A 26,363-nucleotide genomic window follows, 5' to 3' on the forward strand; every position below is an offset into this window, starting at 1 on the left:
AGTTTTCTGTTGCTACAGTGTATTTCTGTATGAGAGGAGAGATGGAGGAAGGATGCTGATGAGCACAATCTCAACAGTAAGGTCTAGTAAGAGAAACTTTCAGTGCTATCAGAAAGATAAGAAAGATTGAAAGAAAGGAAGGTAGAAGAGCCCCAGGTTGCTTGAGAACAGACAGCACATCAAATACTGGGTGACTCTGATACTGTACAAAAATTATGGGCACGGGGAACTGACAAAAGGCTTACATATCCTCCAGGTCAATAGGTGTCAGCACATAATCACTAGCTGAGAAAACTAGTATAATGTTGTCAATTTTAAGGTGCCTCTTTCATCCATAATCTAACCGGTGTAATCCACTTTGGGATTACAGGTCCAAAACTACATGTATTTGTATAACTTAAAATACCGGTATTATTTATAAAGTGATCCAATATTATGTTCATAGTTTGCTTTTATATGGTATCATAAGACATACCTTTACATATTCAAACCTATTTAATTAAATTCAGTGTTGTGTGGTGTGCAGGACCTATCATGGCAGCATTCAGCAGGAAAAAAGCCTTGACATAGGCAACAGTTCATCACAGGATCCGCTCACATGAACAGGGTATCAATTTCAATTTGTCTTTATGATGTGCAAGGAAAAATAGTACCTGGAGAAGAAATCAATGCAGGCACAGGGAAAATACTGTATGTAAACTCAACTCAGATACTAGTGGAGACAGGATTCAAACTCAGAATTCTAGATCCATTAGGCATCAATATTAAACACTATACTATCGCGCTCCTGTGCATGTATTAAAGTCTACTTTGTTGCAGGTCAGTTTGTCATTATGCCATGTTTTATAACTAATATACAGAGGCTGAGCTTGCTGTCTAATCCAAGATGTGTAACCTTTGTTAACTGCTTCTGCACTTTGCTTACAATAACAATTATGTACTTAAACACACCCTAATACTTTTCAGTTTTAAAACTTGAAACTGTTTAGAGGGCATCATTATAGTATATTTTTAAAAAAGTAATAATTGTTCCAGATTTTATTTGGATTAAAGGATTCATTCAAGAACTGTGTTTACAGGCTCACATCCTAACAATAGACACACATGCGCACAGATAGTCAAAATTTTGAAAGTGGTCAAAACATGTTCATCAATGCCTAAAATATTAGTCAAAAATTTGATCACATCATAATATGTTCTCTATATAGAGTACATATGCATTATGTATGTTTAAGGTATGTGTAGGGGAAGTAAAAAGCATATAATTACCAAACACATTGTTGAACAAGGTCATCTTTGCTATAAAAAAAGGAAAAACAAAAGAGGTTTGTTAATGATAAAGATGATGTTTACAGTAGTTAAATTATGAAAAGTCTGGTTTCCTATGTAGCACAGTGGCATAGAAAATTGCATGTGCATGGATGTGATATATAGTTTATATTTACATGTGTTCATATTTACATGTTAATGACATCATTATGATATCTGTGCACCACAATGCACAACCAATGTCAGCGTGCATGCTCCCTGAATGTAACATCATTCTAAATTTCAGGGCAGTCATTTTGAAAGTTGGCAATATAAGGTACCAGTAACGGCGCACTGTACAATAACGTGCAGTGAATACACTTGACTTGAGCATTCATAGTTTTCGTACTCTTTCTCTGTATGTTTAGCATTTGTTTGCTCAGAGGTTGATGCACTTGCTGCTTCCTGAGCAGCTCTTCTTTTCTCCACCCTAGCAGCCCGCTTCTTTTCTTCTCTGTCGACATCTTTTCATGTTAAAACTGATTAAGCTAGTGTTTGTGTTGTAGTAATTACTTAGTATGTTTTCCTTAATTTTTCACTTAAGCTGGCACTTAAGTCTTCAATCTCCCTGAATAATGATTTAAGATATGAAGAGGTAGGGGAAGTGATGGCGAAGGTGGTAGGGATGAGGACGGCGCCGTATGCATATGCTGCATGGCCACCATGCTGGCCACTGCTGAGAGTTGATTCTACAATAAAATAAAAATAAAAAGAGGAATAACCTTGAAGGTCAATCACCGCCCTGAAAGCGGATAGTAGACGTCACGTAGTACAGTATATTTGTACCAAATTTCAAGTCAATAGTTCAAATGGCTTGCGAGCTACAGGTGATTTAAAATCTTGGAAAGATAAATGGACAGCCGCAGTAGTGTATTATATAAGAAGATAAGCAATGCAGTTAGAATTTAAAGTAAGATTTTTTTCTCAGTCTTTCTGCATCCTGTTTTTTGAGTTTAAATGTGGTGAGCCAGTATTTCAGGTGTTACAGAATTATTTGTATGAATTGCACTGACAGCCTAACTCAAAGCATGGCATAAGGAGTATTTATGAAGCATCCTAAACTTATTCCCAGTTTAAGAGTTGGAGTTCATATATCAGAATTAATGTGGCATCCTATGCCGCAAAGTGGTATTCATGATGATATTTTGAATTTTGTGTTCCATGAAAATCATGATGACACTTTAGTTTTCTGATACCACAGTAATGCTAAGGATTCAGCACAAAGATAATAAAAATAATAAAAAAAATAATAAGGTAAGATACTGTGCTTAGCTGCACATAATTGTTGCCACATCGCAGAAACTCAAAAATAATACTTTAACGTGCTCCCAAGTTGAAAGAAAGGGATACACACAGTGAGTTAGAGTTAAGCCAGATAATAGGCACTTTCATTTAACAATGAATTATCCATAGATGAACTTTTAGAAGAATCACCTGCTGTTATGGCTTAGAAAAATGCCTTAAAGTAATAGTTAGTGAAACTTTTGATGGATATCTTATGTTCTGAGTGTTGTGCAAGCAACACACTTTTTACAGAAGCTTTTATCCCATGTGTTTCTCAGTTTTTCTCTGGATACTCTGGTTTTACTTTAACATCTTAAATATATTAAAAGCTAGATTAATTGATAGGTTGTAGTTGTTCAGGTGTAGAAGAAGCTGGGCATATACAAGTGTGCCCTGTGATGGACTTGTGACCTCTCCTGGTGTGGTAGCACCTGATGATGTTGGCACAGACTCCTATGCTGAACGTGATAACTGGGCTCTGCAAATGTATGAGTAAATGGAAGGAACAGGCACACAAATTTTAATTTATATCTATTGATATATATAATGAGAAATAATACACTTCTGGCCGCAATTAGTCATTTACAGTATGTGAATGACAATTGATGATAATAAATAAGTGAATTTTATTTTAACTATTCCAATTAAAATGACATGTTGTGACAACTTCCTTCAAGCTGTAGTATTTCCCTTATACCTCAAGCTGCACTGAGCAAAAAAAACCCCACAAAATTCAATTCCAAAGTGTCCTCTAATGAACTTCTGTCTTATTCTAATTTAGCTTTTCTTTCATGATTGGTGCTTAATCATAATTCTATAACAAAATTGACAGAATAAAAAAATTATAAACAGGCATTGTAAAAATCCATTATGAATCAAGCGACTCACTAAAATCATTAATATAAATTGGAAATAACACTAGACAACACATTTTTTCAAATGTTTTGCTTTCTTGGAAATTTTGGTAATTATGATAGACAGCTTCAAGCTGAACACAAATATAATTTCAGATTAACTATTTCATGTAGAAATGTGGAGTAACATGAAATTAACTTTTATTGAATTTAGTGAGTTAAATCGCTTAATGATACTGACATATTGCATTAGTTCATTTAAGCTAAAATTATTGTACTGCTAATTTTTGATTGTACTCCTCAGTGGATGCTTCTCGTTTCAGTGTCCAACAAAGTGAAACCTTTTATTGTGTTCATTATTGACGGCAACAAGATCAGCAGGAAACAAGTCTAAGCGTGAATGCAGAAAATGAATCTTTAGTGACATATTGCACGTCATGGTTTTGTATGCTTGAAGCATGCTGTCAGCCAGATGGAAGTAGTTTAGTTCTATATAGTTGCCAAGAATCTTTTCAATTACATCCTTGAAATCCTTCCATTCGATTTCCCCTCATGCCACTACCAGATTTTTAAACCACTTGTCTTTGATAACGTATCTGATTTGTGGACCTACAAAAATACCTTTGTGAGTCTTAGCATCAGTTATTCGTGGAAACATCTGTCTAATATATTAAAATCTACCTTCTTTGTCTTTTGCTTTCGTGACATTTTTCATGAAGAGGATGCAAAAATATTGTTGTTAGGTCTAATAGTGTGCACACGTTTTTTTGCTGTGGAACCAAATGCTTTTGCAGTGGCTAGATTTTTCTAATGTAATGTGACCCTTTAGCATGTCTGTCCTTTGCAAATGAAACAACAATACTTTGTACATCCAAGCTTTGTTTCTAATGGCAGTGTCACTATTTTTAGGTGTTCCAGTTGTAGTTGTATGCGTATTTATAATATGAGAAGAAATCACAAAAATAGGCAGTAATTGATAAGAAAATGTAAAAGTAATTTTTGTGATTAGCAAGCCAAAATTAATAAAATACACTCAAAAATGTCCAAGAAGCAAAACCTTCATTTTCCAGTGAACTTTTGTAATGCACCTGTGGATCAGAGTATTTCATTTAAAATAATACTAAAAAGCCTCATTTTTATTAAATAAAGTTCACTTTCAGCAAGTAATTGTTGAGTGGGAGTCAGCAAAAGTCTATTGCGTACAGTGAATATTAATAATGTCTACTAATCTGTTCTTTTTTTATTTGTGTTTTGCAGGTACAAAGGACGTAAACATATTTTTTGACGAAACAGAAGCTGTAAACAGCCCATCCAAGGATGATGATTCCCTACTCCATCCAGGAAATCTCACAAGTACCTCTGATGATGCAAGTCGACTGGATGCAACAGCAGATGTAAGTGTTAAAATTATGCCCATATTCTCTAATAATTAATTTATATTCTCTAGTCACACAATTACCAGAGTGTAGCCTCTGTTTCTTATGTTGTGATATATACTGTAGCTAAAGAAGGTTTGGGTATACACAATATTAGAATTTAGCTCCTTGAATATCTATAGTACCTACTAACTGTACTAATTCATTTGAGATATCTTTTTTAATGTTTGTGGCATACTGATGCCATGGTAGATTTTAAAATTTAATTTGAGTTCCCTTTATCTACCTTCATGTTACAGGCTCTAACAGTGGCATCGTCTTTGGACATTTAAGAATTACACATATTTTCAGTTGGCTTTCATTCTCAAACGCTGTCATTTTTGTATATTTGACCATTTCCTAGTCCATTCTTCTAGTGCAGAAATATTGAAATAACTTTTCAGGGTTATTTTCTCCAGCTGCTTTTGGGATTTTCTCATTTTTTTAGCACTTGTTCGCATGTGTTTATAAGCCTATGCAGACTGCACTATTCATTTATAAAGCAACTTTTAGAGAAACAAGTTTTCCTTTTTTACTGTTATGTCTATGTTAAAATAACAATAAACATCAGTTAGTTATCTTGCTGCTTCTCATTTTAATATAAAATTATATTTAATAATTAATTGTTTGAATTTATATAGCGCTTTTCTCACTACTCAAAGCGCTCAGCAATTGCAGGTTAAGGGCCTTGCTGAAGGGCACAACAGAGCAGAATCCCTTTTGGCATTTACGGGATTCGAACTGGCAACCTTCCGATTGCCAGTGCAGATCCCTAACCTCAGAGCCACCACTCCGCCCAATTTCATAATGCAGTCTTTCTAACTAATTTAATTACCTGGGAACTATTCCCACAGTTTCAACTTGACAAGACATTGCAAAAGCCACATCCGTGCAACTTTTTTGGAAGAAATCTTCTTTTATTATATATGTGAAGAATAAAAAGAGAATAAGGAGATCATTGTATAGTTCATAAACGTTTTATATAAATAAAGTATTACCTGAACCTGCTTAAGCTATTTACATATTGTATCAGATATAGTTTTTAAATAACTCCCCATAAAGCTGTCTTCAGCTGAACTGTTCCATAGAGGCTTGGCAAAAATGTATTTTTTAAAGTAGGTATTATATGATAGAGTACTTATAAATTAATGTAGTTTTAATGGTTTCATTATTCATTTCTTAATGTTTTAATCATAAGCTAAAACCAAAAAAGTGCACATTCTTATTAAATACTAAACAACATTACTTTGAAATAGTTATTATATTTTAATATATGAGATTGTGAAGATAAATAATATTTTGTAAAAGGTTCGTGATAATTTTATCTCTAAATAATACTATTCTTTATTTTGAACCTGCTTATTCCAACACAGTGTTGCTGGGAATCTCAGCAGAACTGGGCACAAGGTAGCAGCCAACACTACTTGAGTCATCAGTCCATATCAGGATATTCTCACTCGCACACAGGCTCTCACTGATACCAGTTTTTTTCAGTTCAATTCCATTGATTCTTGATATAGTAGCTGATAATGTCATTCCACATATGAGGCCAGTGCAGTGCAAATAATCATAAATATAGTGTGAAGAAAAAGAAAAGATTGAAACTCTAAGGACAGAAACATCTTGAAGTAAATACACAAACACATACAGTACGTATAAAAAAATACAGAAATAGAGTATATACTGTACTTGTTCTAAGTTAGTCACATTCTGAAAAGTACTATTCTGTACTGTGACAGAAAGTGTTTGAAAACACCTAGCAGTTTCATTACAGGGCTACTCAAGGCCAACTATGGAAACCAAAAAGAAGAAAAATGAAAACTGAAAGATTTTGGTAATGGCAAAAGGCAAACATTTGCTAAAATTAACAGAAAAGATAAGAGAATGGTATAAAACAGTCTCAGTAAAAAATGCTAAGAAGAGTATGCTATGCTAAAGTAACAAGTTTTGGGATTGATTTAAATGCCAAGACTGATGGGACTTCTATATTGAACTTAACCAATTAGTCTAAACAACAAGTATTTGGGAGTGGTGATGCAGCCAGAGCAACAATGTGAATATTCTGCATATACAGTGGTTGTACTGGAATTTGGGCCGCAGGTTCCGTATGAGTAAAGGAAATTGCAGCACAAATATAAAAACCACAGTAATATTAATTATATAAATCTATCCATCCATCTTCCTAACCCACTTATCCAAGGCTGTGTTGAAGGCCAGCTGGGCCAATACCAGGAATCACAGGGTACAAAACAGGGTCAACATCTGGATAGTAAGCCAGGGTGAACAAACACACAAGGATAAATTTAGCAGTGACATTTCACCTAACCTGCATGTTGGGCTATAGGATGAAACCAGAGAACCCAGAAGAAATGCATGTGATGGGGAAAACATGCATGTTGTAAGACAGCAGTGCAGTGCTATCACTGCGCCACTGCGCTGTCAGTATTATGTACAGTATTAAGTAATTATGTATCCTTTATACTTATTAATGGATCCACATTATTTCAATACAACTTGTTTTAAAATATTAAAGTACTTATTATAACAAAAATAATAGCAAGACAAACATACAGTATGACTTTATTTGGTTGTTTAGCTTTAGTGTTAAGCAAGAATGTCATTTAATACGTTTATTACCTTATGTGTATTGTCTGTATTTATAATATTGTATTTCTTAGTATCATTTGCCTGGATCCTTTACAATACTATTCTTCTCTTTTTTGTTAATACAGGGAACAAAAGAGAAGAACAAATCAAGTGGTCTGTTTTTCAGGGATGGATTGTGCCGGATTGATTATATTCTTGTTTACAGAAAGTCCAACCTACAAACAGAAAAAAGAGAGATTTTTGAAAGAAATATCCGAGCAGAAGGATTGCAAATGGAGAAAGAGGTACTAATGCCTAAGAGCAGTATTTTCTCAGTTTACTTGTTGAAGTCTTCCATACTTTTCTTATTCTTCCTTTTTCTCTTTGGCTTGTCTTAATGAGAATCACATTATAGTTAAATTGAATCTACTGTATAATAATCCAGGAAAAATAGATGATATAGAGAGGTCATGTAGTCTAAGATACATTTTGACAAAATATAAAGCTTTCCCATTCATTTTGAGACAAATGTCCTCCATTGAGTCCTATGGTTATATACACAACAGGCATTTATTGACTTTAGATTATAATTCAACAGAGATAACTCAAAAATTTACATACTGAGCTGGAACCATTCTGTCCTGTATTCTCTATATAAAGATCTTTCAAAGGTGGGAATTAAATTTCACTTATCAAATACAACTCATCACCATTTGGTCCATTTTATTAAACTTTGTGTCAGAGACATGTGGGTCATTATGGCAATTCCATTATTCACACACAGAATTCCAACGACAAATGATTTTACAAACCAACCCATTCAAGTACCTTTACCTTTTTTTGCCATGTGAATTTAGCTGTCATTCAGAAGGACTATGGAGTCAGTCATCAAAAATCAGTTTGTTTTTCAATAAAGGCTGTTATTTGTTAATTTTTTAAGATCAATTGCATTTATGAAACTTTTTTATATTTGGATTAACAATACTTTGATGTGGTCATCTTACAAAATTGGTGTGGTAGTCACTACTTTCTAAATATGCATTTTTTGTCTTTTCATTTACCTTTAATTCTACATTCTAAAGATTTGATAAAACAAAGCATTTTAAAGTCCTTAACTCAAATATTTTAAAAAATGCTAGCGACAGAGAAACCAAAGAATATGGAGTACTTGCACAGGACCATATTGTCTTAAAAATATTATGCAGTGTGCATAATTTAATAGGTTTTGATCAGTCATAGCTAGTGCCCAGATTTTTATCAACTGTGTGCAATTAGCTCCATGTCAAGCTGAATTTCTGCAGTTTTCTTCAGAGTGTCCCTGTTGGTTTCCTGTTTTTTTTTTTTTTGATAATTGACACATGCATTAAAAGTGCAAATATGGGACTAATTATACTGTATGGTCTCTGTGGAAAGAAAAAGTAGGAATAGAGTTGTGGGATGAAATGTTATTCTGCTTAGTTTTTGATAAGTGAAAATATTCTTTTTGAAAAAGCAGACCACTGAACTTTTCTTGCATTGTCCAAGGTGCATGTGATTAATGGAGAAGCAAACATTATATTACCACTACTACCAATTTATATAAATTAAATTAAAAGAACTAATTACAAGCTCTTCTTTGGTGACAAAGAAAATTATGAAATGCAGCTTACTAGTGTGATGTACCTCATTTTAGTCAAAGAGCAAAGAGGTCCTCAAAGGTCTCCTACCTTTTTGGAAAACAGGGTATGACCCTTTTTTACTTACAGTGTGCAACCAGAGCGTGTTCAGAGTACCCAATAAACAGACTTCATTCACAAGTTCACTACAAGTATTTGTTGTATTGCTGAGGTCAAGCTGGCAAAGAATATAAAGTTCTGGTTAATTTCATTTTTTTTTTTGCAGCTTATACAAAAAAGGCAGTTTAGGAAAGTTAATTTAGGCGAAATAAAAATTAATTTAAGCAGCCACCAATTTTTATAAGAAATATTGTTAATTATTTTTTAGACTAGTTTTTTCTTCTATTTTATCCGTTTCATATAATGTCATTTAGGATAATTTGAAGAAGTGGCTAGCTAGCACAGAATGGCCAGAAGCAAGCACGCCACCAATTTAGCACAGAGAAACCAAAAATTGCATTCAAGACCTCCTAGACGGAGAATGAGCCACAGTAATAATGCTGCTTATGCCTTTGTCGTAATTAGGACAGAGACTGTTAAGAGACAGCATGCTCTTTATACAGTGTGTGCTACATTTCTTAGGAAAGCTATAGCAGGGACATCAGTACTTGTCAAAGTAAGACAGGACTTAGCCAGGAGCATTTAATGTTTCCCAAGGTTGTTAGTGGGGAGACAAACAGAAACATACCAATATACCTTACTGTCTGTTATGAAGGAGAGCAGAGCAACAACAGGATGCAGAAGAATGCAACACCGCCACATAATTATGGGGCAACACATGTTCCTAAAATTGAGAAATGAGTGTTTGTACCTTTTTAAAAGTGGAATCTAACAAGAGAGCAGTAGAGAATCTGCCGCATAGTTTGTGGTCATGTACAGTCTAGGAAATGACAGACTAAGAATGTGCTTCGTTTTTACAGATGCTAGCATGGAGTCTGCCTTAAAATCCTGGTACTTTTAACAGCAGGTTAGAGTTCAATGGTGCAGTGCCACTTGGAGCCACTTGACTAAGTTCTTGTGTCTAGGTTGTAAAAGAGGGCTCCTGACATTGGGCTGGCCATACGTTTCCTTAGGAAAGAAATAAAAGACAGTTCAGACTGTTACCACTGTAGAAAAAGTAAAGCCAAAAAGTGATTCAATTAAAGGGACTGGAAATGAAGATAGTTTGAAAGGAAGAGACAAAGAATAGTTGTTGAATAAGCATTGGTCGAATATCAAAAACAGCACCAAAACTACAAACTTTAGCCAAAATAAATCAATATCAAAATACTCAGTCCCTGGTCTATTCTTTCTCTGACCCCTTAATGCAAAAAAACACTTGGGATAAAAAAGGTTGAATCTTCAGTCCCATACTCAGGTATAGCACAGCACCATCTTAAATATGCACGACAAACTGATTCAATATAAAACCTGAACTCCATGTCCCATGAGCAGCAATGAGTATAGTGGCTGTAAACTATTTAGTTGTGCCCATGCAAAAATTGTCAAGAAAAAAAACCTCATTACAATGACCAGACACAGTGTAAGTCTAGATTGGGAGATGAACTTGGTGAGAGGGGGACTGCTTCTGTGTACATTGTGAATGGACAAGTACGCAAGCCACCCCACCATGCAGGCAGGGTCTTAAGATCTGTTTCAGGGGGACACAGAGTGGCATTAGGTGTCCCCGGTTTTTTGTTAACTTTGTAATTTTGTGCACTTCTCCCACACTTTGTTTTCTTTTTGGAAAAAAAGTACTATTTTTGTAAATGCTTGGTCTTCCTGGTGTTATTCAAGTCTATCTATAAACAAGTAAATGAACTTCTTAATTTAGTGGTACTGAGTTCTTTTAGCAGCTTAAACCTGAATTTCCCATTTCCTCTAAAATGTTATCAGTTTCACACATCATTCTTGGAGAATATCTGACCTTCTCTTTAGTGTTTGGTACAGCACTTACAGTATATGCAGTTTTGGTGTATATTTGGGCTTGGCCATTTGAAAATCCAGCATTTCAAAGTTTTCACTTCTAAAATATCTTGAGTGTCTTTCATCAGTGCATTGTTTAAAGATCCATATATTGTTCAACTATAGCTGTCAAACATAGCTTTAGTTGCCACATGACTTCAATCTTGTAGTACTCAGGGTAACAGAGCAGGCCAAAACTATCATTCATTTTCATCTTGCTTGCTTGTTGGTAGGACATCTTTCAGCCTAAGGCATTTATTCTTTGTTTGCCTTATTCAAGGGCTTTTTTTTAACCAGAAAGTCTTATGGTATACAGCTAGGTTCTTCTTGCTCTTCATCATCTGGAGCCATCCACAATTCTAGATGAGTGTCATGGATTGACCCCATGATTTATTTCACATGACGCTGGTCTTCTGGTCACTTTCTGGCCTAAATACTACTGAAATATAAATCAGAGACATCTTTTGGGAAAAAAGTAAACATAGTCATACAGGTAGAAATCCAACATATACTAACCTAGAATTTACTATTTATTAGGCTATGTAAAATTTTAAAATGTTGAGAAAAGCAGCTTTTTTTTAATTGTACATAGATATAGCCTAAAATACATTTTTGTCAGTTGACACACTGGGATTATGCAAATCTTTTCTTTTTTGTTAAACACATTTTTTTAAACAGAAAATATTACATATTTTGCAGTTGTCATGGGACAAGCAAGAAAGTCAAGTTGTAAATCTAGGAGCCTCTTATGGTCATATCTTGAATAGAATTTGGTGTAATGGATGTCTAGCAATGGTCTTGAATTTCCCTTTTGAATACATCTGTTATAATCAAATGGTGGACTCTGTTTGTTTGACAGTGGCTTTGTAATGTTACCAGATGTTTTATGTCAAAGTAATCACTTGCAAATTATGGCATTCTAAATGCATGGTTGTATTAGACTTTTCTGATAGATTGATGAAGGTGACTGAATTTTGTATGAGATTTCAGTTAAACACATAATGAGTAATTACCAGTTTTGTAAATGATTTGTCCAATATGGCTACTTTTATCTGCCATTTGCCGAAGGTCAACTGGGGTCTAAATTTGCTTCAATATGTTTACAGGATTGAAACATATTAAATACAATATACTTGAACAAGACAGGAAAAATGTGTTTTTGCGTTCCAAACATTGTAAACATTTGTTTTGGTCAAGTAATACATATGTCATGTCATGTCCTTTTCAAACCCACTTAATCCAGAGCAGGGTTGTGGATTTTATGATGGAACCTATCCCAGCCAGCATAGGGTGCAATGCAGGAACAAACTCAGCACAGGGCGCCAATCCATCACAGAACAGAATATATATGTTAAGGTCTATTTTAAAAAGTAAAAAAGTGTTTTTTTATTTTCTGCCCATTAGATAACCACATAATCTCAGCTACCTTTGGCATATGCTTATGCAGTAAGATGGAGGATGAGAATATGTTTTTTTATCTAATAAAAGCAAGTATATCTTAATTTACTGTAGAGATATCTTTACTAAATTTCTTGTTTGGACAAATAAAGTACTATCTATCTATCTATCTTTAAATGTACAAGGATATTGTAGCATTTTATGCTCATAGATTTTTGGCACAAATGGTTTTCTGCTTTTGGTTTCACTCTTAACTGAAAAGCTCCTGACACATGGCAAAGTAAGCTCTGTTAACAAAGTCCAGATTGTCTCTTCTAAGAAAGGATCTGCTCACTCATGGTGTCATCTGCTACCTGGATCAGAAAGAGTTTCTGACACATTGTACTGTAAATGAGGAAACTTGTGCATAAGACAATACTGTATACTGACAGACCCCATTGTAAATCCTCCCCACAAAGGGAATATTGTACACATTAAAGACTACCATTCAAAAAAAAGTGATCCACTATTTTTGCATTGCCGCTTATTCAGTTGAAGCATAACAAGATCACACTAATTTACATTATGTGTAAATTTAGTCAGGTCAGTTTTGCTTGTTGAGAAATCCTAAATGTTACTAAAACAAATGAGAGCCTCTGCAAGAATGTATTTATTTATTTATGTACTGTATTTATTCATTTATCATACCAGTTTCTTCTTGAGTATATTAATGTATTAATGCTGTAAGACATGTTTTCATTAAGATGAATAAAATTATCTATCTATATATCTATGTATCTATTATGTTTATATTTATATAACACTTTTCTAACCTACTCAAAGCACTTTTACATAGACAGTGGAATGTCACTTTAGCTACTACCAATGTGTAGCATCCATTCCTGCACCAGTACACTCACCACACATTAGCTATTAGGTGATAAATAGGTGAGAGGGACATTAAACCAATCTGGGACAGGAGATGATTCTTGGTCCAGAGCGACAAGGTCGTGGAGGGCAATTTAACCAGGACATCGGAAAACACCCTTCTCTTTTCTTTTTTTCATTGAATTTGTTAAAAGCAAGTAACAATCCATACAAACAAGTCAAACTTAACAAGACTAAATTCAATTCAGCCACCACCCAAAAGAAAGAGAGGAAGGCCAAGACCCAGAGTAACAGTTTAAGAGTTGAAAAGAGGGAAGAGACTCCTTTTCCCCAATATAAAAGCTTATTCTAAAATGTTATTGATTAGATCCGGTTTTTAAAAAGTTTTGAATAGATCCTCTAAGTTAGAATTTGATTTTTTCCAATTTCAAATAGTATATAACATTAGTTGCCCACTGACTTAAAAGAGGTGGGCTACAATTCTTCCAGTTGAGCAAGATAAGTATATGTGCTAATAGTGAAGTAAAGGCAATTACAGTTTGTTTGTCCTTCTCCACTTTAAGCCTGTCTGGGAGTACACCAGACACAGCTGTTAATGGGTTAGGAGGGATTGTGACACCAAGGCTGCCTGAAAGGCATTTAAAGATTTTGGTCCAGAATGCCCTTCTCGGATCGAGGCCTTGTCGCGGCAGAATGGCTTGCGCGGTCTAGTGATCCTCGGAGCTATGTTGTCGGGAGCTACATGCTCCTGGTAGGGCTTCCCAGGGCAAACAGGTCTGAGGTGATGATCCAGACTAACTCGACCCTGAGACCCCATATGGACTTAAAACAAGGATCGGCGTTTCCCTTGCCTGGGAAAGGGTACCCGGGGCCCCACCCTGGAGCCAGGCCCAGGGGAGGGGCTCACTGGCGAGCGCCTGGTGGCTGGATTTTTGACCACAGGGCCCGAAGGAGCAACGTGGTTCCGCTCTCTTGTGGGCCCACCACCTGCAAGAGAGGCCATAGGGGTCGGGTGCAATGTGATATGGGTGGTAGCCGAAGGCGGGAACTCTGGCATTCCGACCCTCGGTTGCCGAAACTGTCTTTTGGGACATGGAATGTTACCTCTCTGGCAGGGAAGGAGCCTGAACTGGTGCGAGAGGTTGAGAGGTACCGGCTAGATATAGTCGGGCTCACCTCTATGCATGGTCTGGGCTCTGGAACCATTCCTCTTGAGAGAGGCTGGACTTTATTCCACTCTGGAGTGGCTGTGGGTGAGAGGAGTCGGGCAGGGGTGGGCTTGCTTATGGCCCCCCAGCTCGAGGCCTGTATGTTGGGGTTCTCCCCGTTGAACGAGAGGGTTGTTTCCCTACGCCTTTGAGCTGGGGGAAGGACTCTGACTGTTGTTTGCGCTTATGCACCGAACAGCAGTTCAGAGTACCCAGCCTTCTTGGAGTCCCTGGAAGAGGCGCTGCGAGGTGCAGCTCCTGGGGACTCTATCGTCCTGCTGAGAGACTTAAACGCTCACATTGGCAACGACAGTGAAACCTGGAGAGGCGTGATTGGGAGGAACGGCCTCCCTGATCTAAACTCGAGCGGTGTTCAGTTGTTGGACTTCTGTGCTGGTCATGGATTGTCCATAATGAACACCATGTTCGAGCATAAGGGTGTCCATAAGTACACTTGGCGCTAGGATGCCCAAGGTCGCAGCTCGATGATCGACTTTGTAATCATGTCATTAGATCTGCGACCTTATGTCTTGGACACTCGGGTGAAGAGAGGGGCTAAGCTGTCAACTGATCACCACCTGGTGGTAAGTTGGATCAGATGGCGGGAGAGGCTGCCGGACAGACCAGGCAGACTCAAACGAATAATGAGGGTCTGCTGGGAACGTCTGGCGGAGGAACCGGTCAGAAAGATCTTTAACTGCCACCTCATTCCGAGGGAGGCAAAGGACATTGAGTCTGAATGGGCCATGTTCCGAGCCTCCATTGTCGAAGCAGCAGAACGGAGCTGTGGCCGCAAGGTTGTCGGTGCCTCTCGTGGCAGCAATCCACGAACCCGGTGGTGGACACCTAAGGTTCGAGAGGCCATCAAGCTGAAGAAAGAGTCCTATCGAGTCTGGTTGACCAGTGGGACTCCAGAGGCAGCTGAGGGGTACCGGCGGGCCAAGCGTGTGGCGGCATCGGCTGTTGCAGAGGCAAAAACTCAGGCATGGGAGGAGTTTGGGGAAGCCATGGAAAACGACTTTTGGTTGGCACCGAGAAGGTTCTGGCAAACCATCAGGCACCTCAGGAGGGGAAAGCGGTGCTCCACCAACACTGTGTATAGTGGAGATGGGGCCCTGCTGACTTCAACTGTAGACGTTATTGACCGGTGGAAGGAATACTTCGAGGATCTTCTCAATCCCACCAGCATGTCTTCTTTAGAGGAAGCAGAGCTGGAGGACCAGGGGGGGGCCCGTCCATAACAGGGGCTGAGGTCACCGAGGTAGTTAAAAAGCTCTGAGGTGGCAGGGCCCCTGGAGTGGACGAGGTTTACCCTGGGTTCCTCAAGGCTCTGGATATTGTGGGGCTGTCCTGGTTGACACGTCTCTGCAACATTGCATGGACATCGGGGGCAGTGCCTCTAGATTGGCAAACCGTGGTGGTGGTTCCCCTTTTTAAGAAGGGTGACCGGAGGATGTGCTCCAATTATAGGGGGATCACACTCCTCAGCCTCCCCGGTAAGGTCTATTCAGGGGTGCTGGAGAAAAGAGTTTGGTCGATGATCGAATCTCGGATTCAAGAGGAACAATGCGGATTCCATCCCGGCCGTGGAACACTGGACCAGCTCTACACCCTGGCCAGGATCCGGGAGGGGGCATGGGAGTTTGCCCGACCAGTCCACATGTGTTTTGTGGATTTGGAGAAGGCATTCGACCGTGTCCCTCGAAGCATCCTGTGGGGTGTGCTCCAAGAGTACGGGGTACAAGGCTCGTTGTTACGAGCCATCCAGTCCCTGTACAGGAGGAGCAGGAGCTTGGTCCGCATTGCCGGTAATAAGTCGGACTCGTTTCCTGTTGAGGTTGGACTCTGCCAGGGCTGCCCTTTGTCACCGATTCTGTTCATAAGTTATATGGACAGAATTTCTAGGCGCAGCCAAGGAGGGGAGGGGGGTCTTGTTCGGTGACCTCAGAATCTCGTCTCTACTATTTGCGGATGACGTGGTTCTGTTGGCTTCATTGGACAGTGACCTCCAGCTCTCACTGGAGCGGTTCGCAGCCGAGTGCGAAGCAGCGGGGATGAGAGTCAGCACCTCTAAATCCGAGGCCATGGTTCTCAGCCGGAAAAGGGTGGACTGCTCTCTCCAGGTTGGGAGCACAGTACTGCCTGAAGTGGAGGAGTTCGAGTATCTCGGAGTCTTGTTCATGAGTGAGGGAAGAATGGAGTGGGAGGTTGATAGACAGATTGGTGCGGCATCTGCAGTAATGCGGGCTCTGCAACGGTCCGTCGTGGTGAAGAGAGAACTGAGCCAAAAGGCGCGGCTGTCGATTTACCAGTCGATCTATGTTCCTACACTCACCTATGGCCACGAACTTTGGGTAGTGACCAAAAGAGCAAGATCGCGGATACAAGCGGCCGAAATGAGTTTTCTCCGCAGGGTGGCTGGACTTTCCCTTAGAGATAGGGTGAGGAGTTCAGTTATCCGGGAGAGACTCAGAGTAGAGTCGCTGCACCTCCACATTGAGAGGAGTCAGTTGAGGTGGTTCAGGCATCTGGTTAGGATGCCCCCTGGACGCCTCCCTGGGGGGGGTGTTCCGGGCATGCCCCACTGGGAGAAGGCCACGGGGCAGACCCAGGACATGCTGGAGGGATTATATCTCCCGGCTGACCCTGGAACGCCTCCAGAGGAGCTGGAGGAGGTGGTTGGGGAGAGGGAGGTCTGGGCTTCCCTGCTTAGGCTGCTGCCCTCGCGACCCGACCTCGGATAAGCGGTGGATAATAGATGGATGGATGGATGGATGGTCTAGAATGATGTTAATTTGGTGCATGCCCAAAACAGATGGCCCCATGAGGCTATAGCTCGATTGGAACTTTCGCAGGTTGGATGTTGCCCAGGAAAGGTTTTGGACAATTTTAAAACGAGAGAGATGTGCTTGATAAAAGGTTTAAAGTTGAATAATTGTATCCTTTGCACATATGGAGCTAGAGTGAATTTTGTGCATTGCTGCCTTCCATTCCTTTTATGAAATATTGAGTAAGAGATCCTTTTTTCACTGCACTCTGGGATCTTTGAAAGGAAGGCACTTTAACATGTTTTTAAATATTATAAAAGTGCTCTCTTCAATATTATAAAAATGCTCAGTCTTCAAGACTGATCAATATCTCTTCTGGAATAGAAATAGGTGGGAGATGAGGAAAATTGGACAGATTTTGTTTAGAAAAGTTTCTAATTTGGAAATGGTGGAAAAATTGTATTGATGGGAAGCTACATTTGGAGTATAATTGTTCATAGGATGCAAAGACATTACCTATGTACAAATCTCTAAGTGATTTAATCCCATGCATTTTCCAAACATTAAAACTGTGTAAGTTTGAGAGGATGGAAAAAGGTGGTTATCATGTACAGGTGCCACAGACAAAAGCTTCTCTAGCTTGAAGTGCTTCCTACATTGGTTCCATATTCTGAATGAATGAAGGACAATTGGGTTGTTAGTACACTAACAATAACTTGTATTCACTTGGACACAAAGTAAGGATTATAGAGAAGTACTGCAGGATTTTATATTCATTGCGGACCAAGCCTGTGTGTGTGTTCTATTTGAGTCAATGTCCCAGTTTTTATAGCTTGTATATTTGCTGCCTAGTAATAAAAATTGAAAGTTAGGTAGAGCCATGCCACCTTCTGATTTAAGTCATTGTAGAGTCGCCCTTTGGATGCGTGGATGTTTTGAATTCCAAATAAATGAAGTCATGATTTAATCTAATTTCTTAAAAAAATATTGTTTAATGTATATGGGAATGCTTTGAAATAGAAAAAGAAGCTTTGAAAGGATATTCATCTTAACAGTGTTAATTCTCTCTTCTAAAGTAAGATGGAGGGTAAACCATCTATGCACATCTTGTTTAAGTTTTTCCATGCAGACAGCAAAATTTTGTTGAAAAAGAGCTTTATGTTTACTTGTGATGTTTACCCCTAGGTATTTAACACTACAATCCCTGAAGCCTACGAAAAAACCCGTATTCCCTGCCTTCCTTAAATTCCTTCGCACCTCTCCATTAGCGTCTTTTGTTTTGAAAATGTGTCGATCAGCACAAGCAGCAAGCAGCCGGTTGTCCCATCCCCCACCTTGACGGAGCAAAAAGTTCTCCCAACTCAAGCCAACACTCCTTATCTGCATGTGCGCTGCCTGGAGTTGTATAGGGTAAACAATACAGTTATTTGGAATACATGCATTTCATGTGTGTCCCCCGTCTACAAAGATCTGTGTAAGTGTGGGATGAATGGAAATGTGAGGCAAGAAATGCTGAAAACATACCTAAAGAAGAAACTTTTTCCATGTTATACTAATAATGACGTGAAGTGTATAATGTGTGAAGACTTCAGTCCAAATATCAAATAAACACGTGCACTTTTATTCAAGAATATAACCAAAAAAAAAAAAGCATTTGATTTATATGTTGCTGTCAATGAGTTACAAACCGAAGCTCAAATGTCAATCGACAGGGATATGCTGTGTACTCTTGAATGGTGCAGAGGTAAGAACCACTGCTTTATAACACAAAGGTCTCGGGTTCAAGACTGGGTGCTCCGTGTTTTGAGTAGTGAACTGCTATTATTATTATTATTATTATTACTATAAAATAATAAAAACATACATTTGATTTGCGTCTGTAATACCCGGTGTAAAAATTAGAGCTTGTTTTATTATTCAGTTTTATTCTCTTGTAAGAGTTGAATTTGAGTCCGGGTCCTATGTACACCTAGCATGTGCCTGAGTCTCATATCTTTCTGAGCTTATGCTTAAAAGTTGATGCTGTTATTTTATCATTCACTACTAGCCGACGCCCACCGTAGCATACGGCGGTGTAAGAATAGGAACAGAAAACGGTGAGAAAGGAATTCAGAAATCAAGAAGAAATAAATACTTCTTGAAAGACGCATTGTGCATGTAGAATTTCTGGCCAAGCAGGATTACATGTGAAAGTGATAAATAAATCAGGCTTTCCGAATTTACGTACTATGGCCATGGCATCCTGATAGTTTTGTTGCATGTATCTTGGACTTCCTGGAAATGTGGACGGTAATATGATCATTTTGCCTACACGTACGTTGTTATTTTCAGCATTTGTTCTTGCAGTGCGTCTGATAGTCCTTTGCATTGTTCTATGCACAGATCTTGTTGATGTAATCTGAGATAGTTGAGATGCGCGCCCTCTGTTTTAACATACGCATCTACGACGTACTGTTGGAATAGTTTGACGCTGGAGTGCAAAATACTAAAAATTGTAAAATTGGCATTGAGTAACCCTTATTTGCTTGGCGGTTCTTTTATTGGGAACATGTTGTAAATCTTTGTGCCAGCCAATGTCTCCGTAAGGGAATAAAAGTGGGTAAACCATAGGATCACAATTAATATTGAGCGTGGAAATCTGTTTACAGGAGTTGCCTATGGGATAGATGCAAATGTCCCTTTCGGCAGGCGGTTCGCCATCTTCTCTGACGAAAATCGCTGCAACATCGGTGTGACATGTCGGGGCATTGTATCGTCGTAAATCCTGCCTAGGGTTTTCCTTGAAAACCATTTGTACAGATGCTGTTGGATTGGACTGAGCGATTTCATGCATGTGTTTGTATGGATTTAGCTAAAGGGTTGATGGTTCTGAGCATGGAATCTAGCTTGAGAAGTAAATTTTCACTGCATGCAGAGTTTGCTTTATTTTGTAAGCGTACTTCAGTAGTTTGCGCTGTGTCAAAAACATACAACTGTCCATATCCTGGAGAGGTAGAAGTGTTAGCATATAGTGGAGAGATAAATTTGCCCGTGTATTTTAAAACAGTATGGTCCGTGGCCAGGATGTTGAGTTATCTGTGCACCCATGGAAGCAAATGCTAGAGAAGATTTGAATGTTCTCGAATGTGTTCATGATAATTTTTAGCTTCTGATGTTTGCTGTGTAAGAAGCTGTTGTAACGACAGGTGGCTCCCGCAATGGTGGTAAAGCTACTTTACCATTGTGGCAGCACCTCGAGTACTTGTTGGATGTATTACGCTCAGCAGGCCAGTAGAGTGCATACCAGTGTTTGCACTGTTGGTCTGGAGTCGCAGTGTTGTACTCTTGGATGGGAAAACAGGAATTAGGTGAAGAAGTACCTGTGGTAACGGGAAGAGGATTGTGTGTATGTCTGCTGAGACTGAGTTGGTTTGGAAAGGTTGCTCTGCAGATGTCGCATTGCAAGAGTTGTGAATGAGTTTTGTTGTGTTTAGTCAGACAATCCTGTGTAGTGAACTTCTTATTGCATTTCTGGCACTCATATAGTTGTTGGGAAAAATGCCTTTTCTTATGTTTAGCAAGTGAGGTTCACATTTGAAAAGTTTTGTTGCAGGAATCGCACTGGAAGAATGTGTTACTGGTGTGGGAGTCAGGTAATTTTTCAGCGGAGTGAATTTTTGTGTGTTTGTGAAGATAGTTCTGTGTTGTGAAACGTTTTGTGCAAGTGTGAAACTGAAACAATTTGTCGTTGCAGTGAATTTTCTTGTGTTTGGCAAGGCTGGGTTTTGTTTTGAAAGGTTTACTACAAATGTCACAGAGGGAGGTTGTAGCAGTAGACGTAACTGTAGTGTTTTGTGGAAGAGAAGAATGACTGAGGACTGATGTGTTGGTGTTATCAGACATTATATGCTGCTGTGGAGACATGATAGGAATTGGTAGGAGGGCTTCATAGTGGCCATTGTCCAGTTGTCCTGAGTACAGAAGGTAAATGAATAGAGTATTTCCAGAATTGTAAATGCAAGACGGGATGTTGGGTCATGTTTGAAGTAAATGACAATGGTAACATGGAGAATCTCGGAAGAGCTTGAATTTCAGCTTCACCACCATAAACTCCAGATGTTGCCATGTATTGATAGTACTCCTGACTTGTTGTGATAACTCGACTTGCGTTGGAAAGAACAACAAGAAGAACGTCTCCAAATCTGTCCCAATGTGATGCAACAAAATCCACTGCCCTGTGTCGTAGTAAGAGTGCATTGCCTTCGTCAACTGTTTGTGTCAAGAAATAACCCACTGATAGGAACAGGCAGTTGCCGGATCCTGGAATAGAGATGATGTTGTACAAAAACCTGTCGACGAAGAAGATACTGTCCTTCATTTTATAACAAAGGCTTAGGAAACAACTGTCGCAGTATAACGAAAATAGCAAGGTATATGGGAGGCCGCAGGCAGCGTGGGGAAGGGTTTGGAAGAGGAAGAATAGGAATCGAGAAATGCCGTGTCGGCTGTGTGTGGGCGGGACCGTTTCTGAAGTGGAAGCAGGACGAACCAGAAGAGAAATATATATAAGAGATGATAAATGTATTTCTTGTTATTTTATATAACCCCTTAAGAGAAAATGTTATGCATGTTATGCATTACCATTCTTCTATAGTACTAAGTTTCCTGTTTTTGTACCCAGCTGGATCATAAAAAATTAGGCCATTTTTCTTTACTTTTTGGAAAACAAGATGTAAGTGGAGAAACTCTCACATCTCCTAAAATAAAAATAATACATTTAAAATGTCATGTACAGCCTAAGCAAACAGGACTATCAATCAAATTGTGGTCATCTAAGGTATCAACATCTGCCATGTCCCGTTAGCAACTAGGTGTAACCAATCATGTTAAAAGTTTTCTGATTACAGTATGTAATGAATTCCTTTTTTGAATAGTGACCTAATCAATGAACTGTAAAAATATAGCGCAGAGGACACTTTTTTCCTTTGTAAGATGTGGCTAACATGTAATGCACCTTTTGCGAGTTTTAGATAAAAAATAATGATTGACGCTTTCTCCTGCCTGTGTTTTATTGCTTAAATTGGGGCATTCCAGTGGGGGGTGTCTGTATTCATAATATTCTTCCACACTCTCAGTGACGTTCACGTGGTACAACAAACTTTCCACTCCCTCTCCGAGTTGATGGCATTTATCTCCATTCTTTTCACAAGAGCAGCGATGACCACAGTGGGTCCTGTGGCTGATACCTGCTCAGAACTATTTGTTGTACTGGCAATCAAAGATACAATGTCCTGTGACTGCTCTCAGACTGGACAAAGGCAGGACCATAACAACAGACAGCTTCTTCACAGTGCTTTTGCTGGCTAATACACTGCTGCATTGCAAAGCAACTCTGCTTGGCACCATAAAGTAAAATGGGACTTCCATCTGCAGCTAAAGTCACTTTAGTACGCGAGCAATTCGCCACACTAGTGTTTAGATCTGGCAGTGTCATGATGATGGTGTATGCACCCAAAAAGAAGAAGCCTTTGATTTCAGTCTGTAACAGCCGGTGTAAAGTTTTGCTACCTGTAAAAGATATCGCTGAAGGGGTGTAAGCAGACACACAAATGCTGGTGAATCATGTCTGCTTGGTATCTTGTTGTTACCTGAATTTTTTGTTATTCAGTTTCATTCTTGAATAAAAGCACACTTGTTTTGTTATATCTTTGCGAAAGTGTTTATTTTATATTACAGTAACCACTTGAATGAGATCAAGTCCGTCTCTGCCTCTCTTGAGCATACATACACACATTCATACATGACAACGTCTTTATGTGAAAACGCTAAGCCATTTGAACATGAGTTGTCATTTGAACATTTTTTTTTTCAATCTTGTCTGTACACCATGGCATGGCGTTTTCAAATAGTGACGGTTTCATGTATGAATGTGTGTTCAATCTAATGGTGAGAATTCACCGGAAAAAGCACACTTATTCAAATTAATTATGAGTCTAGATATCTTTTGATATCTGCTAGTGCTGTTAGGACTGCAGTCACAGTATTTTGGGGATCTGATATATAGTACCATATCATCTGCATATAGTGATATTTTCTGTTCAAGTTCTTTGATAATCAGAAGCATTTCGAAAGTAAACAGTCAATGGCTCAATGGCAATTGCAAATAGAAGTGGTAAAAGGGAGCATCCTTGTCTAGTACCACATTCTATTTTGAAGTAGTCTGAAATAATTTTGTAAATACAAACTGAAGCTTCTGGACTGGTATACAGTAGTTTGATCCATGCACATATGTTTGGACCAAACCTAAATTTGTGCAATGTGGTGAATAGATAGTTCCATTTAACCATATCAGATGCTTTTTTGCATACAAAGATAATAAGATCTCCAGAGTGTTAGACTTTGTGGGTGAATATATTATATTAAACAGGCATCGAAGATTGGAAACTAAGCGTCTGCCTTTAATAAATCCGATTCGGTCTTGTGATATTACTGAAGGAAGCACTTTCTCAATCCTTCTAGCTAGAACTTTGGAGAGTGTCTTAACATCATTATTCAGAAGTGAGATTGGTCTGTTTGATGCACTTTGTAATAAGTCCTTATTTTTCTTAGTAAAGACAGTAATTAATGCTTGGTGAAAACGTTGGGGTAGAATTTTATTGTCTCTGGCTTCTATAAATGTTGCTAATAAAATGGGAGCTAACTTAATTGAAAATGTTTTATAAAATTCGGCAGGGTAGCCATCAGGACCTGCTGCTTTCCCACTCTGAAGTGAGTTTATAGCATCTAATAATTCTGAGAGTGTCAGAGGTTTATCCAAATTCTCTGCACTGAGAGTGTCTAGCTGTAGTATCTATAATGCATCGAAAATAATGCATTAGATTTTTTCTTGTATCCTTTAAACTAAATAGAATATAAGGACTTATAGTACTCTATAAATGTGTGCATTATATTTTTATGGTCAGTAATTTTGTCTAAGTCTGTGTTGGTAATTGCTGGTAATGCAGTGCAAACTTCCTGTTTGTGGATTTGTTGAGCTAAGATTATATTAGCCTTCTCTCCATGTTCATAGTAATGATGTCACAATTTAAAAATGAGTTGTTCAGTTTCTTTTGTTGTCAAGAGGGAGAGTTCTGAATGCAAAGCCTGTCTTTTCCTATAATGTACCTCATTTGAGAACCTGAAGTGTTCTTTATCTATTCTGATCATTTCACTGATTAACTCTACAGCCTTCTTGATTTCCAATTTATTTTTGTGAAAGAGATATGAAATAATCTGTCCTCTGAGTTTCAGAGTATTCCTGCAGTTACCTCTGAGGATGTATATGTCTCTAAAAAATTCAGTTTGCTTGGATAAATGCTGTACATTTCTCATCAGCCAATATAAGTGGATTAAGACACCAGCTGTGAGATGAGTATGTGGGGCATAATGATTTGAGTTCTATGATCAGAGGAATGTGGTCAGAGATAACAATAGAGTCACAAGATATGTTTGTGGGCAAAAAATTGTTAACTATAAAGAAATAATCAATTCTTGAGTAACAATGATGTACTAGGGAGAATAAAGAATATGCTCTTGAGTTTGGATTTAGAAATCTCCAAGGGTCTGATAAGTTATTATCAATTACAAACTGTGTAATTGTTTTTTCAGTGTTAGATATTATCGCCCCTATGGCTGAAGACCTATTCAGGTCTGGATTTTAAGTACAATTAAAGTCTCCGGCTGTTATAATTTTGTGAGTGTTCAAATTAGGAATGGATGCAAATACGTTTTGGATGCAGTCTCTATCATCCACATTGGGTCCATAGATATTTATTAAAATCACTTTAGAATTAAATAAATTACCCCATAACGATCACATTTTGCCCTTCAGAATCAGATACTACATCTGATACTACAAAGGAAATTTTTCTGCCTTTTACAATTCCCACACATCTAGTTTCTTTTGTATAGTTGGAGTGGAATATTTGGCCAGTCCAATCTCTATGCAACCGAAACTGATCCTTACTTAAAATACTGTCTTGGTGTTTAGACCGGTTAGGTGAGAGAATAACTTCTTTCTCTTTAATTTCATGATTGAGACCGTTGACATTCCACCTCACAAATTTCACTGTCTGGTCATAGAGACGTTGCTTCTGAAATTTTGTTTACATTTTGTCATCTTAAATTAAGGTAGTACATTATTACATAAGATTGCTTTAACCTTAATTTCCAATTTTGCCATGAGTTATTGCTATGAAGCCTATTTTTATGTTGGCACTTACAATTATGTGGGTTAAAAGGATGGATTAGAAATAGCTTGTTCTTTTTCTCTCCCCCTCAGACACACACTGCCTCCACACTCCCACCGTTTTGCCTCCCCTCGTTAGGCTAGACCACACTTTGCAAAGTCCCAGTCCTTTGACATTCATAGAGACAGAGCATGTCCATAACAAAGCAAGCCCCCCAGGAGCGGTGTAGAAGGATTAGAGATATCTATTGGCAATACAGTCCAAATGCTATAAACCTAGAATATAATTTTAAACAGTCCCAAAAGAATAAAACCAGGGAATGACTTTAAACAGTACCCATGGAAAAGCAGATAATGTATGATAGTACAATCCCTTACAATAAACCAACTGTATGATGTTAAACAGTCCCCTTTGGGGAGAAAAAAAATTATTATAATTATAATTGTAATTAAAACGTAAAAATAGCCAAGAAGGAAATGGAATGTATAATTACGGCTGAAGTCTAATTGCGAATGGACCAGATTGCAGGTAAAATCTTCTTTGCTTTGCCAGGACACAATGTCATCACAATCTATTTCAAAAAGTGTCTGGATAAATTTTCTTAGTTCTTTTTCTTCTTCATCCGGAGAACTAAAATTGTGTTGTGGATTTTATATTTTATTTTATTTTTTGCTCACACAAACAAAAATGAACTTAATCTTATAAGGACAGTTAACAAATTGTATCACATTAAAACAAAAAATTTTGCTCCAATAGACAGGATAAATTTAACACTTAAGAAGGTAGGACAACAAAGCATCCTGTTTTTCTGAATGTACCAGTATCAATCACAGCAGCATATGTTTAAATGGAGCAGAACATCCAGGAGA

General features: G+C 38.2%; 2 protein-coding genes across 4 annotated transcripts in view; one reads left to right on the plus strand and one right to left on the minus strand.

The window, feature by feature from the left end:
- The window catches only part of LOC127528026 (craniofacial development protein 2-like), a 1,148,403-nt gene that overhangs the window by 973,929 nt on the left and 148,111 nt on the right, over positions 1–26,363 (minus strand). The gene's annotated exons all lie outside the window — the stretch shown is intronic.
- LOC114662745 (anoctamin-4) overlaps positions 1–26,363 on the plus strand; it is a 391,274-nt gene that overhangs the window by 114,660 nt on the left and 250,251 nt on the right. For both annotated transcript variants that reach the window (XM_028816398.2, XM_051928521.1), the window contains exons 3-4: positions 4,704–4,840; positions 7,594–7,752. In XM_028816398.2, the coding sequence (XP_028672231.1) occupies positions 4,704–4,840; positions 7,594–7,752 (296 nt within the window). The remainder of the gene's footprint in view (positions 1–4,703; positions 4,841–7,593; positions 7,753–26,363) is intronic.

The sequence above is a fragment of the Erpetoichthys calabaricus genome, chromosome 1 (genome assembly GCF_900747795.2).
Source record: "Erpetoichthys calabaricus chromosome 1, fErpCal1.3, whole genome shotgun sequence".
In the NCBI taxonomy this organism is placed as follows: Eukaryota; Metazoa; Chordata; class Cladistia; order Polypteriformes; family Polypteridae; genus Erpetoichthys; species Erpetoichthys calabaricus.